This window comes from Prionailurus viverrinus, chromosome C2, assembly GCF_022837055.1.
Source record: "Prionailurus viverrinus isolate Anna chromosome C2, UM_Priviv_1.0, whole genome shotgun sequence".
NCBI lineage: Eukaryota > Metazoa > Chordata > Mammalia > Carnivora > Felidae > Prionailurus > Prionailurus viverrinus.
The window spans coordinates 145503029-145521017 of NC_062569.1; the positions used below are offsets into that span (position 1 = coordinate 145503029).

Sequence of the window (17989 nt, forward strand, 5' to 3'; positions counted from 1 at the left end):
CGTAAATTTCATGATTGGGTATACTTCTAGAAAGCTCTGTCTCCTGGGAACATTTTCCCTTACTATTCTTTCTCAGAGCAATTCTGAATGCAACAGCAGTCCATTTTCAGGCTAATTCCAACATATTGAGAAGACCCATCCATGAACCAGGCCTGAATGTATTCTCGCTCTGCCATTTAGTCAATTGAACACCCCCGTAGGGCTATAGCAGTGAACTGATAGAAAGACTTCAGTGCTACAGGTAGGCTTTAGGCCCCCTAAGTCTTCAGGCAGGGAACACGTGCAACTCATTCATGCCCTTTGCACCTGCTCTAAGTGACTCTGAATCTATATTACCACTTAACATCAGACTCCTGCCGCTAAGTCTGCCAAAATTTATGACTTGGTGGGTCTGAGAGTACCCAGTCATGAAGGTCAGCACACATCGTCATTTGATGTTGCATAGTGACAGATGTTCAGTCTCTGCTTGGGTCCATTAGTATGCCAGGAGCTTCTTTTTGCGCTGTGAATATATTCTGCCACAATATGGCCTTGCTCCAGAAAGCTAGCCATCTGTGCTACAACTCGCACATGGGGGTTTGCCAAAAACTGAATTTTGCAGGAGGAACAATAATGAATCAAGTGTGTATGTGATGGGTATCACTATTCCTACATCCTATAAGTCTTTAATGGTGGCAATAATCCCTGTCATTCTATGCTATGATGGTCAATTTTATGTGTTAACTTGACCGGGCTAATGGATGCCCAGATAGTTGATACAACATTATTTCTGGATGTGTCTGTGAGGATGTTCCTAGATGAGATTAGCATTTGAGTTCATAAACTAAATAGGGAAGGTCAGTCACCCTCACCAAGGTGAGTGGGCATCATCCAATCTGCTGAGGGCATAAATAGAACAAAAAGGGAGAGAAAGGGTGAATTTGCTCTCTGCCTGACCCAGGATGCCCATCGTCTGCCTTCAGACATTGGTGCTTCTGGTTCTCAAGGCCTTTGGACTCACATTCCACTGGCTTTCCCAGTTCCCCAGCTTGTAGATAGCAAATTGTGAGACTTTTCAGCCTCCATAATTCTGTGAGACAATGCCTATCATAAATCCTCCTTTCTCTCTTTATATATATTTTTTCAGGGTCTTCCATTCAAACATTCCCACTATACTGGTGAGGGAACATAGCTTCTACGTATATCCATTACTGTGAAATGGGTTTATGGAACCATTAATCCCATGGTGAGACAGATTTGGATCAGAACTCTGACTGACATCTGGTCTTTGTGTGCCTCCAGCCTAATAGAGACAATTCTTATATTTAGGGTCCCTATATAAACGTGAGCTCAGACCCTATGACAATAGCATTCTAAAAATTTAGATATTCTCTTTTCCTAGACTTCAGTTGCCCTGATAAATTCCAAAGTTCCCTCAAAAAGAGATTGGATATTGGGGCATCTGGGGTGGCTCAGTCAGTTGAGTGTCCGACTTTGACTCAGGTCATGATCTCACTGTTCGTGAGTTTGAGACCCATGTCAGGCTCTATGTTGACAGTTCAGAGACTGGAGCCTGCTTCAGATTCTGTGTCTCCCTCTCTCTTTGCTCCTGCCCTGCCCTTCTCTCTCTCTCTCTCTCTCTCTCTCTCTCTCTCTCTCTCTCAAAAAAAAATAAAAAAACATTTTTAAAAAAGAGAGATTGGATATATATCCATTGAGAAAGAAATGAGTTGGGGGATGCTTGGGTGGCTTAGTCGGTTAAATATCCAAGTCTTGATTTCAGTTCAAGTTGTGATCTCAGGGTGGTGAGAGTGAGCCCTGCATCAGGCTCCATGCTCAGTGTGGAGCCTGCCTAAGGTTCTTTGCCTCTCTCCCTCTGCCCCTCTCCCCTGCTCACATTCTCTCTCTTTCTCTCTCTCTCTCTCTCTCTTAAAAAAAAAAGTTGCAAAAATCAAAGAATCTATCTAAGGGCTTGGAATAAGCCCATCTGTCAAAGTGCTATTGCAAAATAAGGGAGAACGCTTTAACATATTTTTTTTATTCTAGAATTCATAATGTTTAGGACACATGGCATAGATGATGCTATTACAAGTATACAAGCAAACAGCAAAATATAAAGGGAAGAAACATATATTTGTCATGAAAAATGTACTAAATTTACTGGAGGTAGAAAATTTAACATAAGCTGAGATGGGGGGGAAGGACTGAAAGACTCTCCTAAAATTTGAAGCAAAAGCAGAAAAAGACAACAATTGTGCCAAGTAGAGTAAGACATATACGTCAATGATTCTAGATGACTAGCAAAGGAGACTTGGAATTTCATAACCAAAGTGGCAGGAAGAGAATAAAGGAGGAAGGAAGAATGTAATGGAAGACTTTTTAATGGGGAAGAAGCGTTAGAAAACAAACTTAGTCATCACATTATACACAAATTTAATATTAGTTAATAATAAATGCTACTAGTAACTCAACTTATCTTTCTTTTGCATTTAGTGGGGGGAAAAAAATCCTGGCAATTATGTAAGCAGGACAAACCAATAGAAATTTATATTCACACGCACAGAGAAAACAAACAAGTAGTTATAAAACATTCCTTTGCCACATTAAAACTGCCCGTGAGAAAGTGAGTGAACTCATTGCTTGTTTATTCAGCTGTAAAGCAGGGTAATTTTAACACATTGTAGAGTTGTTCTGGCCCTTCTGTGGGATGATATGCATAAGGACTTGGCAAGTGATTGTCCTATGGTAAACAGCTAAAAAATGCTACATTATTATTATTATTATTTAGATTATAAATATATATTATAAATATAAATATATACAGAGCTTTGGCATATGAATTACAGAAGCAGCACAGAATAAGCTTGACAGAAAATTGTTCTTTTATATGCAAAGAATTCAGAAAATAAACCATGCATGAGATAGCAAAAAGTTACATTTACTAGATACTAACACTTCATAGCAATCTGAGAAGACTGGTTCTACCGTTATACCTCACATTTAGGTAAGAACACCAATTTCCAAGGGGTTCCATAATTTTTCAAATGTCATGATACCTATGTTTTACATTTTAGGGTGGTAATTTAGGAAATATTTTGTGTATATCGTTGGATAGGGTAAACACAGCGTTGTTGGGGTGGAGGTTTGTCACTCTAGAGAAAGAGAGACACGGATAAGGAATAGGGTAATGTGTAAAAGATGCCTATATAATTCAGTTTCAATTAGAGATATTCATAATTTGAAGACTTTGAAGACACAAACCAACCAATATGAGCACAAAAATGGATGTTTCTTTGGGGATGATAATGGTAACATTTAACATCAGATTCAATATGTTAGAGCTACTAAGAATGTTAATTAATTCTAGGTGACATTAAAACGTATGGTGGGCGGAGATCTTGGAAAATCATAACCAACAATCTTCACTCGTGAGCTATATCAAAGGCATTGCTTGTCTCCAACTGTTTTGACTTACCAAGCAAGTTAAAATAGTTGTAAAATCTACTATTTCTTTCGATGTGTAAGCATAGATTGGCTAATTTTTACTCAATACTAAACAAAAATTCTAAGCTTCAAGAATAAATAGGAAAGACAAGTCCTCACATAGGTATACTTTGGGGAAAATATGCTCTCTTTGGGGGTTTGATATTTCCAGTTATCTTAATTCCTTCTTGCAAGGTCAATAATTTCAAAGTGTGAAGCTATCAACCTGTGAACTGGGGCATATCCATGACCTTAAACTAAGCACAGCACTTAAACTCATTCATGTCCAAGATTTAGAAATCACTTTTCAAGAAAAAATAATTGACAAGTTTACAGACATATGAGTCACACACACACACACACACACACACACACACACACTAGTGGGAAAGGCAAATAACTACAGCTACAACTCTGAAACCACACAAATGATGGGAAAGAAACAACTCAGGATAAACAAGTACCCTGTTTTCATGGGGGATGCCATGAAACAGCTTTAAACATAAATACATAATGGGTTTTAGAAATGGCATAATCTTTTAAGAACTATTTTTTAAACTATAACAAGACTTGTTAGCTGGAAACAGGCTGGGGTGGATTTGAACCACTTTACTCTTGAGTGGAACAAGCGTAAGAAACACTTGTTTACATGTGCCCCAACCACGCCTGGGTGGCGCAGTCGGTTGAGCGTCCAACTTCAGCCAGGTCACGATCTCGCGGTCCGTGAGTTCGAGCCCCGCGTCGGGCTCTGGGCTGATGGCTCGGAGCCTGGAGCCTGTTTCCGATTCTGTGTCTCCCTCTCTCTCTGCCCCTCCCCCGTTCATGCTCTGTCTCTCTCTGTCCCAAGAATAAATAAACGTTGAAAAAAAAAATTCTTTAAATATGCCCCAACCAAAGACTAGATATTGGAATCATGCATCAAAACTCATATCTTGTAAGGAATTTCACATAGATGAAAATGTTGATGTAAACGTACATGGAATATATAGTACTGCGTAACTAAATTGGCAAATACCGTCTTGTTTATCTTAACAATAGCCCAGCGTCACACATTATTACTGCTTAACCAGAGAAGAAAACTGACCATTACAAAGATTGTTACTTTCTTCATATCACAAATCAAGGACTTGGTATGACAACGGAATTAGAAATATAAAAAGAAAATATCCCCTAAAGAAGGCTATTGCTTCCTTTAATACAAATAATTTTTCACAAGCCAAAAAGATAACTATTAATATTAAATAAGAAAACCAGGATTGTTATGCCAAATTGAAGAAGTTTATTAGAGAAATGGAGAAAAATATTCAGTATGAAAATCAAAAGACAGGAACCATGACAGCCTCATCCGGATGAAACACTACACAGGAGCTCAGAGGATAATTTTCACATTCTTCTACTTTTCACGGGTTATATTCAAGAAAGGAAGGACTTGTCGTTCAGACGTAGAGAGAACCAGAGTTCAACTCTTCAGAAAAGTGGTGTCTAAAACCTGTGATGTAGGATAATCAGCACCCAACAGTGTGAGGCTCAGAATTGGTGAATCCCACGTCCAGGCGTAGAGGGTAAGAGTCCCCCATGGTGCCCTCGTTACCAGTAGCCACAGCCAGAGCCACAGCCATAGCAGGAGCCATAGCCACAGCCCAGGCCTCTGTAACCACAGCCTCCATAGCCACAGCCTCTGTAGCCACAGCCTTTGTAGCCAGAGCTTCCATAGCCACAGCCTCCATAGCCACAGCCTCCATAGCCGCAGCCTCCATAGCCACAGCCTCCGTAGCCACAGCCTCCATAGCCACAGCCTCCGTAGCCACAGCCTCCATAGCCGCAGCCTCCATAGCCGCAGCCTCCATAGCCACAACCTCCATAGCCGCAGCCTCCATAGCCGCAGCCTCCATAGCCGCAGCCTCCATAAGAGTTTCCGTAGTAGCTTCCACACATGGTGTTGGCTGTTGAGGTTGTGCTTGGGTAGAGAAGGCGAGGAGAAGTGTCACTTCACTGTGAACATTTCTTCCTGCAGAGACCTTTTATATGCTCTCGATGTGGGTGTCACCCACTACATGTGTCATGTCGTTGGCTAATTTTATGACTAATTGGGTTAGTTTGTTGTTCTTCAAACATAAGATAAAGCTTCAGAGGTATTACGGTGATTTGCTTTGTCCGGACGTCATGTATCCAGTTTAGAACTTGAATGAGGGGAGGCACTCAGTCACATCTACACAGTCCTACCCCAAATTAGACCTTCACTTTAACCTCCTATAATCATCCTTTATTTCAAGAAAGAATACATTTGCTATGGTCTTGGCCCCCAAATAATTATATTATTGTAAAACATTTCACAGAGAATAGCATTTCTTTTCATTCATGAGTTTTTCTTCTCTTTTGATCCAAATAATTAATTTCTTCAGGGATTTAGTGGCTTTTTCTATATTGAAAACATAATGCATCTCTCATGCTCATAATGTTGATAATAATTTAACTCATTAAAATTTCAAGGGAAACAGGTCTGAACAAAATATCTTCTACTTTTGCACTTATACCAATGAGTTTTATTCTCATTTATGTCCAACTTCTATTGAAGGACAAGACAATGCAAGTTATTCTGGTGGAATCCAATTTTTACATTTCTTTTTTTTTGTCCTAATTACATATGCTATCATTAGTTACTATTCTAAGTAACTGTCCAATAGGCTTAGCATCATGCATTTTTGTTAATAAATTTAGACAGAGAACTGTTTCTTTCTCAAAACAGTATGCTTTGTGACCTGACATGCTGAGCCCTCTTGTATAACCCTTGAATTATAACTATCTTCATTCAAATAGTGTGATAGCTCATCTTAAAGTGATGCCAAAGAAAAGTGGGGAGGGGGAGTTTTATGTTAGAGTTAAAAAATGTACTGCTGTGTATTTGAGAAAAATGCATGTGGGAAGGCAATATTACCTATGTAGTCACATTGATTTCTGATATTGGGTTATAGTTCTTAGGCAAAATGCCATTTTATCTATTATCTCAAGTAATGTTAGGCAGGGTTTGTAGAATGGAATTGGGGATGCTTTATATCACCATGAAGATGGTTCAAGAAGTTAGACACCTTCTGCATTTTAATCAACTCTCTCTGGAGATCATTAGAATAATGACACAGAGTTGCCCAAATTATTCAATTTGTCTTACGTGGTAACTATTTCAAATGAGTAAAAAAAAAAAAATAGCCTCTTAAACAAAAAGTTGTTTCATTCTAATGATCACAACAACACATTCATCACATTCAGTGATCATGTTTTTGAATGTACTTTCCAGGTGCATTTCTTGGTAGGTGCATTTTTTGTAAAGTGCCACATTATTGTGACATTTTAGTCACTATCGGCTGGACCAACATATAGGTGTAGGACATCTTCACCACATGACATTCAAATTTCCCACGTAGTAAATAGCAATAAACTCAATTCTCAGAGTTCAGAGCCTTAGCAAACAATTATTTTTTAAGAAAAAATAGTGGAAATAGCATGATTTTTATTGTTCTTCAAAGATACTTACACTCTTAAAACATTGCCTAAATTTGGTAAACATGAATTGCATCAGTTAATTAAAAAATTTAAAAAAAAACTATAATTAAGGTTTTTGTATTTGATTTAAAGGATATCGAATACATTGCATTTTGTACAAATGATATCTGTAATAACATTTGCTAGACATTTATCTCTCTAGAATTTACTTCCTAAAATTAATGTGGTTCTCCTGAAAAATTAAGTTATTCTCTCTGATAATAGCAATGAAAGCTTCGCACTTGCTTTTTCTTTTTTTCTATCTTTTCTGGTGTGTTGTCCTAAATATACTCCATTCTCAATATATTCTATTATCATAAATTAGTACTCTTCCGAGTAATCCCCATTTCTATATCTTGCCTCATAACAAAACTTCACAACTGTATTTCCATGGCAGTGTTCTGAGAACCTTTATCGCTCTGGTCCTGTGTTTCGATGTTTCATCTCCAATATGCTTCTGAGACTGCTCTTACTGAGGTCATCAAGACCGCAGTCCTGCCAAATCTAGAGGTCAAGTCTTTATTTTACTCAGCCTCTGAGCAGCGTTCAGATTCACCAACTTCTGTCTTCATTCCTGAAAGGCTCTCCAACCTTCACCTTCAACCTACCAGGCACACTTGGTTTAATCCCAACCTCAGTAACTGCTTCTTCTAAGTGTCCTGTCTTTTTACGTCTCAGATTTTACCCTCAAATGTGAGAATGTCTCACTAGGTATTTGCCCCACTTATGGTCTCTGGTCTCTACCCAAACTCTTGTTAGATGGATCACTTTGTATACATTCTCTTCTCCAATCAGTCTCTATGTATATTTCCAATCTCATTGCAGGTGTATTATATATAATATTTCATATACTTCTAATCTTAATATATAAATGTATATATCCTCATAGATTAATCATCATTAGAAATTTAACATGACAAAATTAAGCTGATGATTATTTATACTACCCAGACTTTTTCATTCTTTCCTGTTATGTCTCAAGGCATGCGTAGCACAGATCAGATCATGGCCCTCCTTGATGGTAATCCTTCAGTGTCTACTACCCACATTAGGATGGCTTGAGTACCTACCAGGCATGCAGTTAAATTTGAATTTCAATATTTATTTGCTACACCTAGCAACCCCGAAGCTTAGCAAATACAGCCGACATGACCCTGCATCTCAGAGCCTTGACTACATCTATGAGCTCATATGATTCCTCTCCATTGTAATATATAGATCACAGTGGTTTCTCAGCTCTTCAAATGGCCCTAGCTTCTTTCCACCTTAAAGTCTCTGCCTTTGATCCCTTGAAGTAACATCGAGAATGGCTTATCTTTCTCTTGCTTCTTTCAGTGAAGCTTTCCATGACCAGTCAGTCTGAAGTAATCCTTCACCAATAACTCTTGAAGTTTTCTTTAGCTCATCTTGATTTATTATTTACATAGACTTGTCACTATCAGAAATTATCTCATTCACTCCCTTAATCTTTGTCCGTCTTGAATTTTCTGCCCCTACTTAGTCTAGAACATAAGTTCTGTAACAATAGCATCCTTGTCTGTCCTGTTCATTGCCCCATCCCAGTGCTCATAATAATGCCTAGTATATAGTTCGTTCTTAATAAAATTTGACAAGTGAATTAGTAAATGGCCAAGTCAATAAAATGAAAGATTATTTTTACTTTTCTTTTTAACTTCATATTTTGGAATAACTTTAGACCTATAGAAAGTTGCCAAAATAGTACAGAAAACTCTTATATGCCCAACACTCAATGCTCTATAATGTTAACATCTTTCATAGCCATGGTATATTTATCAAACTAAAGAAATTAACTTTGAACAATACTTTAAACTGTAGATTTTACGGGTGCCTGTGTTAAGCATCTGATTTCAGCTCAGGTCATGATCTCACGGTTCATGGGTTGAACCCCTGTGTCGAGCTCTGTGCTGACAGCTCAGAGCCTGGGACCTGCTTCAGATTCTGTGTCTCCCTCTCTCTCTGTCCCTCCCCTGCTCATTCTTTGCCTCTCTCTGTCTCTCAAAAATAAATAAACGTTAAAAAAATTAAAAATAAAATAAAATAAAATAAACTATAGATTTTGTTTCACCATTTTTTTCCACTAGTGTCCTTTTTATGTTTCAGAATCCAATTCACACTGCATTTAGTTGCAGGATCTTTTTAGTCTCTTTCAATTAGTGACAGTTCTCTGTCTTTCCTTGGCTTTCCTGGCCTTGACAGCTTGAAAGATTTGGGTGTTTTGTAGAAGAGTTTCCAATTTGGATTTATCTGAATTTTTATCATACTTAGATTGAGGGTATACATTTTGAGCAAGGAAACCAGAAGAGATGTGTCTTTTTGGGGCAACATACCCAACAGTGCATGACATCAATAAACCACTTGAGAGTTTCTGGCATCCTTTAAAACTCAAATTTCTAATAAAATAAGTCCCTTCTTTTCTATATATTTAGGGGTAATTGGGTCAGACTTCAAGGTCACTGTCTGGTTTGGGGTCATGTATATAATTATAGATTACATGTACATGTGAAGTAAAAACCAAAGCTAATAATATTACTCCCCCCAAAAAAAGATAAAACACTTAGTCATTCAATGTTTACAAGTGAATCCTGGCACTATGTCTCCTCTCCCACAATTTTTCCATCTTTCTCTCCCCCTTTGAAACTGTCCTTTTGTTCCCAAGACAGAAAATATTCAGGTGTAAGGAGAATATTTTTACATAAAACTAGGGTTTTACACAGGTAGAATCTGCATAGGTTGTATGATGGCATGGTAGCAATAACATAGTCTAAATTTGGAATCTGGAATAAACAAGTCACCAAAGTAGAAGAATCTCTCATCAAAGGCACATGATTTCATTATAGGCATCCTGACACACAGTAAAGTTGTCTTAAATATATTGGTCATGAGAAATTCTTGAGATGGTTTTAATACCAACTAGTTTGAAACATGAATCCAACAGTGCCTGTGGTTTGCCCCACATACCACTCAGTTCGTTTGTAAGGTTCTGGGTATATTATAAATTTAAAGCTCTAGAAACTGACTCTGTTCTTCTGAGCCTTCTTCTCACAGATGAGCTTCTACAGCAACTACTATGATGGCCTGAGCTATGGCCATGGAGGCCTAGGAAATGGCTACTACAGTGGCTATGGATATGCCTCTTATCGTCCATGCTGCTATGGAAGATTCTGGTCTTCTGGATTCTTCTCAGAAATCTAGATTGTTGATCTTTATAGATCATAACCCTGTGAGGCACTATGTGTATCCCCTCCATTATTTATAATAACAGTATTATGGGCTATTCAAACAATGACAACCAAATCTTGTCCTATAAGAACCACATCAGGACTTCTTTGATCTATTATCTAGAGTTTCTAACAATTTAAAACAAAAACAAAAAGCCTCAATGTTGTGTTATTCATACATGATTAAATATAAGCAACCTTAACAATTACATTTGAAAAAATATCCAAATTCATTTTTCACTGAAAGTAATCTTATTTTACAAATGCACAGCATACACTATACACGTGTGTTTATATATATATATTGCTGTATGTGTGAAAGAAAGAGAGACAGTTTGCTCGCCCTTTGGCAATGTATAGTTGATAATATGGATGTGTTAAGCCTGATCGCTGTATTCAACCAGCACTTTGGCAAAATGTGTTTTCATGGGCAGATCCAAAGGCTACTGTAATATACCTTGGTCTTATCAAAGCCTCATCTTCAGTATCTCCAGTGTTTGGCTAAAATCATTGGTAACAACAGTGCCCCCTTACTTAATGCTTCATTCAATTTCATTGTTTCTTGATACTCAGCAGTTGAATTTGTGGTTCTGGGCAACTGTAACTGTTTTCCTCTAAATTATATAGGATGCCTGTTTCTTGTCACTCACCGACAAAATATATTCTCAAACTCAATCTATGCATTGTGGTTACACAGGTAGCTATTCTGCCTGCGGTTCCAATGTGGGCATAGAGTGAACACAGAATTTAAGTCTGCTTCCCTAAATTTTTCACAGAGGTTGATATTTGCCTGCCTTCAAGCCAATGACCTTTTATTATTCATAACAAAGCAGTAATTCGGGTAGGCCAAATTCACAAAACGCAACTTTGACCCAACTATAGGCTGGAAAGTGCAGCATTGAGCCTTCTAGTTTGGTTCGTGTTCAGCAAATAACACTTCTTCATTTACCCCATTTATTATTAATGTTAATGATGATGTCAATAATGGTAAAGTATAACATAACAATATCTTCTAAACATTTAATGACTATGTTAGAATTTGGGGCCTTTACAACTAATTTAAGATTCATACAAAATTACTTCCTGAATGGCTATTAAAGTATGAAGCTGGAAAAACTCTTAACCAGCAACAAAATGCATGTTTCCTGAAGGCATCCAGAGGATGTCTGTTTATCCTCCATCAATTGAAAACAGACAACACATAATTGTACCACTCTGACATCTACAAACATTGACAGGCAGTGAAACTAGAGGGAGAAACACTAAGGTAAGTCCCTTTCTAATAAGTTTGGCTTTGGTCCTGCCATAGTGGGCAGAAGTCTTAAAAGGCAGGTCAACAGAGGGCCCTGTCTTAAAGCAGTCGAAAAGGTCAGAGTGGAAGCCATGTGGAAGCTATGGCTTTTGACTCAATCCCACACACTTAAAAAGTGGCCATCAGCTATCAGGCCCTCTTCAGATATATTACACGCTTAAAAAAATTCAAGTCTTTCTGAAATTATCACAAGGACACAAAACAGATGAAGAAACATTCATTCAAAAAAATCAACATAATCTAGGTTTAGTGAGAGTCTTGATCTACTTAAGCTACAATCTGCTCCTTCTGTTTCTTCTCCTCCAGGTTAATATGGCAGAAGGTCAACACTGGGCAGAGGAGGCCATAAAAATAGTAGCCCCTCTTTGTTGTCAAAGGCTACAGTATCTCTCCTGTGTAGGCAGGCCATTAGTATATCTCATGATCTCTTGTTCTATGTTGCAATGACTAAGTTGCAAGTGAACTTGGCCAAGAGGTAGGTGGTTCCCTTCATCTACCCATTCCTACCTGTAGTGCCAAGCTCTACCCATCACCCAACAAGCTAACAGCCATAAGTCCCTATCTTGCTTTCCATCACACCATTCATAGGAAGGAGGTTTCATGACAGGATGGGTACATCAAACCTAAAAACCTAGAGGCTATTGCCCAAGCCCAGTGACTACTAGTAATGCAGATGTGTCTCTATGAGAGAATAAGCAAACAACTGTTTCTATCTCCAGTTCTGGAGTAGTTGCTCAGATATTTTGCACAGAGCAGGAGGCAAGCCATAAAAACAAAGAGCTCTGGGGTGCCTGGGTGGCTCAGTTAGTTAAGTGTCCAACTTTGGCTCAGGTCATGATCTCACAGTTCGTAGGTTTGAGCTCCATGTCGGGCTCTGTGTGGACAGCTCAGAGTCTGGATCCTGCTTCGGATTCTGTGTCTCTGTCTCTCTCTGTCCTCTCCCCCGCTCACGTTCTCTCTCTCTCTCTCTTTCTCAAAAATAAATTTAAAAACATTAAAAATAAATAAAATTAAATGAAAAATAAAACAGAGAGCTCTGAACACTTCTTCAAATGAATTAGTTTATTTAGAATAGTGTGTAGGAAATTCAAACTTAAGGGTATGCTTCAAACAATAGAGATTTTGATGATAAACAATTAAGAGGAAGTTGATTGCTCTAAGACAACAAGCTAAACCATAAGCTGGCTAGTTTACCAGAGAGAACCAGGAGGAAAGATGGCTAAGAGCCCTCCTGGGTGCAGGGCAAACCTTAAAGACTAGCCTAAAAAACAAGCAAACAAACAAACAACAACAAAACAAAGACAAAAACTATATATATATTCTCACTGCTGGGTGAAGAATTCTATATATGAAAAACTCTTTTGACTGATTGTGTTCTTCAGATCATCTGTCTCGGGTTATTTTCTGCATACTAGTTCTATCAGTTTGTCAGAAGGGAGTTGAAAATATCCAAGTGTAATTGTAAATTTCTCTATTTCTATTTTCAACTGGATCACATTTTATTCATATGTTTTGATACTGTTTGGTGTATACTTAGAATTATTATTTTTCCTGGTGGATTAATCCTCATAAGATATGTAATAGTTCTCTTTGTCTCTGGTAATTTTCTTTGATGTGAGGTCTATTTTATCTGGTCTTAATGTGGCCACTCCTGCTTTAGTTTGTTAACAATTATAGAGCCTAACTTTTTCCATCCTTTTACTTTCAGCCTACCTATGTCAATGAATTTGAAGTCAGTTTCTTATGAACAGAATATAGGTAGGTCATGTTGGATTTTTTTAATGCACTTTTCCAATCTCTGTCTTTTGGCTGTCGTATTTAGACCACGTGCATTCAATGAAATTGTTGATATGTTAGCAAATAAGTCTGCCACTTTATTATTTGTTTTCTATTTGTTTCTTCTAATTCTTGTTACTCTGATTATTTTTCTTGCCTTCTATGTTATTTTTTAACATTTTATAGCATTACATCTTAATTTTTTTGGTTTTTTTAATTTAAATTTTAGTTAGTTAATATACAGTTACATATTGGTTGCAGGAGTAGAATTCAGTGTTGCATACAACACCCAGTGCTCATGACAAGTGTCCTACTTCGTAGCCATCACCCATCTAGCCCATCAACCACTGACCTACCTCCATCAACCCATAATTTGTTCTCTATCGTTAAAAGTCTCTTGTGGTTTATTTCTATCTCTCCTCTTTCCCGCCCCTTCCCATATGGTCATCTGTTTTGTTTCTGAAATTCCACATATTAATGAAATCATATGGTGTTTTTCTTTCTCTAATTGACTTATTTTTCTTACTATAATACATTCTAGCTCCATCCATGTCATTACAAATGACAAGATTTCATTCTTTTTGATGGATGAGTAATATTCCATTATATATGTATATAATGTGGGATGTAGTATATACATACTACATCTTCTTTAACCATTCATCAGTCGATGGACATTTGGGCTCTCTCCATAGTTTGGCTATTGTTGATAAACTACTATAGACATTAAGGTGGATGTACTTCTTTGAATCTGTATTTTTGTATCCTTTGGATAATCCCTAATAGTGCAATTCCTGGATCATAGGGTAGTTCTATTTTTAGTTTCTTGAGGAACTTCCATACTGTTCTCCAGAGTGGGTGCACCCCTTTTCATTCCCACCAACAGAGCAAGAGTGTTCTCCTTTCTCCTCATCCTCACCATCACCTGTTGTTTCTTGTGTTGTTAATTTTAGCCATTCTGACAGGTGTGAAGTAGGATCTCATTGTGGTTTTGATTTGTATTTCCCTGATGATGAGTGATGTTGAGCATCTTTTCATGTCTGTTAGCCACTGGATGTCTTATTTGGAAAGGTGTCTGTTCATGTTTTCTTCCCATTTTTTAACTGGGTTATTTGTTTTTTGAGAGTTGAGTTTGATAAGTTCTTTATAGATTTTGGATACTAATCTTTTATTAGGTATGCCATTTGCAAATATCATCTCCCATTCCATAGGCTATCTTTTAGTTTTATTGCTTGGTTCCCTCACTGTTCAGAACCTTTTTATCTTGATGTCAACATGATGTTATCATATTTACTTTTTATTTTCCTTGCCTTCAGCAATGTGTCTAGTAAGAAGTTGCTCCAGCCAAGGTCAAAGAAGTTGCTGCCTCTAGAATTTTGATGGCTTCCTGTTTCATATTTAGATCTTTCATCCATTTTGAATTTATTTTTATGTATGCTATAGAAAGTGGTCCAGTTGCATTGTTCTGCTTGTCACCATCCAATTTTCCCAACACCATTTGTTAAAGAGACTGTTTTTTTCCCATTGGATATTCTTTACTACTTTGTCAAAGATTAGTCGACCATACATTTGTGGGTCCATTTCTGGGTTTTCTATTCTGTTCCATTGATCCATGTGTCTGTTTTTGTGCCAGTACAGTATTGTCTTGATGACTACAGTTTTGTAATGTAGCTTTAAATCCAGAATTGTGATGCCTCCAGTTTTGTTTTTCTTTTTCAGGATTGCTTTGGCTATTCAGGGTCTTTGGTGGTTCCATACAAATTTTAGGATTGTTTGTTCTAGCTCTGTGAAAATGCTGGTGGTATTTTGATAGGGATTGCATTGAATTTGTAGATTGTTTTGGATAGTATAGACATTTTAACAGTGTTTGTTCTTCCAATCCATGAGCATGGAATGTTTTTCCATTTCTTTTTGTCCTCTTCCATTTCTTTTATAAGTGCTCTATAGTTTTCAGAGTATAGATCTTTTACCTCTTTAGTTAGGTGTATTCCTAGGTATCTTACTGTTTTAAGTGCAGTTGTATCTGTATTCCTTGATTTGTTTTTCTGCTGCTTCATTACTGGTATATACAAATCCAACAGGGGTGCCTGAGTGGCTCAGTCAATTAAGCTTCTGACTTTGGCTCAGGTCTTCTTTAATTTCTTGGTTAACTCATTCGTTCTTTAATAGGATGTTCTTTAACTTCCATGTATTTGAGGGCTTTCCAAATTTTGTCTTGTGGTTCACTTCAAGTTTCATAGCATTGTGATCTGAAAATATGCATGGTATGACTTCAATCTTTTTGTACTTGTTGAGAGCTGATTTATGACCCAATATGTGATCTATTCTGGAGAATGTTCTAGTGCACTCAAAAGGAAAGTGTATTCTGCTTCCTTAGAATGAAAAGTTCTGAATATATGTTGAGTCCATCTGGTCCACCGTGTCATTCAAATCCATTGCTTCCTTGTTGATTTTCTGCTTAGATGATCTATCCATTGTTGTAATGGGGTGTTAAAGTCCCCTACTATTATTCTATTATTATCAGTAAGTTTCTCTATGTTTGTAATTAATTGTATCATGTATTTGGGTGCTTTCAAGTTGGGAGCATAAATATTTACAACTGTTAGATCTTCTTTGTCACAGACCATGAGTCTGGAGTTCTTTCTTGTCCAGCAAGAGAGCAGATGCAGAAATGAAAATGAGGAAGGCTAATGTCTGGGAGAAGACAAGGATCCCAAACAGGGATTTTGTCTTCATGTTCATTGATCTCTCAAGATCTTCTACACATGGTGAATGTGAAGAAAACAATCAGATAGTAATCATTAACTTCTGTGTGTAAGAAGCAAAGGTCTGGCGGGCGGGGGGGGGCAAGTGGAGTTTGAAGTTGGGATCAAAGTATACAGGTGCCAGATGGAAAGTAGTCTCTTGCAGATAATATGCCAGCTACTCTTGACTCCATCATAATACCTCACTAACTAACTCTGGGAAATTTTGCCCTGTGGCAGCGGCTTCCCACCCTAAGCTTTTTTTCTACTTAATGATTAACTTTGGGTGCTTTTGCCCTGTGGTGGTGGCTTTCTGCCCAAAGCTTTTTTTAACCCTTTTATGTACGTATAAGGAATTCTTGAACCAATTTCCCCAAACTTCTTGATGGATAGATCCTTTAATTAGGATGTAGTGTCTTTCTTCATCTCTTGTTACAGTCTTTGTTTTAAAATATAATTTGTCTGATATAAGTATGGCTACTCCAGCTTTCTTTTTATGTCCTAGGTCTAAAATGAGTCTCTTGTAGGCCACATATAGATGGATATTGTTTTGGGATTTTTTTTATACATTCCAATACCCTATGTTTTTGATTGGAACATTCACAGTTGATTATTGAAAAATATGAATTTAGTGCCATTGTGTTACCTATAGAGTTCGTGTTTCTGATGATGTTCTCTGATCCTTTCTAGTCTTTGTTGCTTTTGGTGTTTTGTTTTGTTTTCCTCCACTTATAGAGTCCCCCTTAAAATTTCCCATAGGGCTGGTTTAGTGGTAACAAGCTCCTTTAGTTTTTGTTTGTCTGGGAAACTCTTTGTCTCTCCTTCTATTTTGAATGACAGCCTTGTTGTAGAGAGTATTCTTGGCTGCATATTTTTATCCACTCAACACGTTGAATATATTGTGGAACTCCATTCTGGCCTTTCAAGTTTCTGTGGACAGATCTGCTGCAAACCTGATCTGTCTTCTCTTGTAGGTTAAGGACTTTTTTTCATTTGCTGCTTTCAGGATTCTTTCCTTGTTTGTGTATTTTGGGAATTTGAATTTTTTTTAACGATTATTTATTTTTGAGAGAGAGAGAGACAGAGAGAGAGAGAGAGAGACAGCACGTGAGTGGGGGAGGGGCAAAGAGGGAGACACAGAATCCAAAGCAGTTCCAGGCTCTGGGCTATCAGCCCAGAGCCCGGCATGGGGCTCGAACCCACAAGCTGTGAGATCATGACCTGAGCTGAAGTCAGACGCTGAACCCACTGAGCCACCCAGAAGCCCCAGTATTTTGTGAATTTGACTATGATATGCCTTGGTGATGGCCAGCTTGAGTTGAATTTGATGAGAGTGCTTTGTGTTTCTTGGATTTTGATGTCTGTGTCCTTCCTCAGATTAGGAAAGTTTCAGCTATAATTTTGTCACATAAATATTCTGCTCTTTTTCTCTTGCTTCATCTTCTGGGACTCCTATGCTATTAATGTTACTACATTTTGGGGTGCCTGGGTGGCTCAGCTGATTAAGTGGCCAACTTCAGCTCAGGTCATGATATTGTGGTTCATGAGTTTGAACCCCACATCAGGTTCTGTGCTGACACGCTGGAGCCTGGAGCCTCACATTCTTCAGATTCTGTGTCCCTCTCTCTCTGCCCCTCCCCCACTCATACTCTGTCTCTCTGTCTCTCTCTTTCTCTCAAAAATAAACATTTATTTATTTTTTTTTTTTTTTTTCAACGTTTATTTATTTTTGGGACAGAGAGAGACAGAGCATGAACGGGGAAGGGGCAGAGAGAGAGGGAGACACAGAATCAGAAACAGGCTCCAGGCTCTGAGCCATCAGCCCAGAGCCTGACGCGGGGCTCGAACTCACGGACCGCGAGATCGTGACCTGGCTGAAGTCGGACGCTTAACCGACTGCGCCACCCAGGCGCCCCATC

General features: G+C 38.0%; 1 protein-coding gene across 1 annotated transcript; it reads right to left on the minus strand.

Moving 5' to 3' along the window:
- Window positions 1-5049: 5049 nt before the first annotated feature.
- LOC125174554 (keratin-associated protein 6-2-like) lies at window positions 5050-10110 on the minus strand. The gene is made up of 2 exons (XM_047874062.1): window positions 10064-10110; window positions 5050-5419 (listed from the first exon to the last, which is right to left on the minus strand). Exons 1-2 carry the CDS (start codon window positions 10108-10110, stop codon window positions 5050-5052), a joined length of 417 nt encoding a protein of 138 aa, XP_047730018.1.
- Window positions 10111-17989: the final 7879 nt, after the last annotated feature.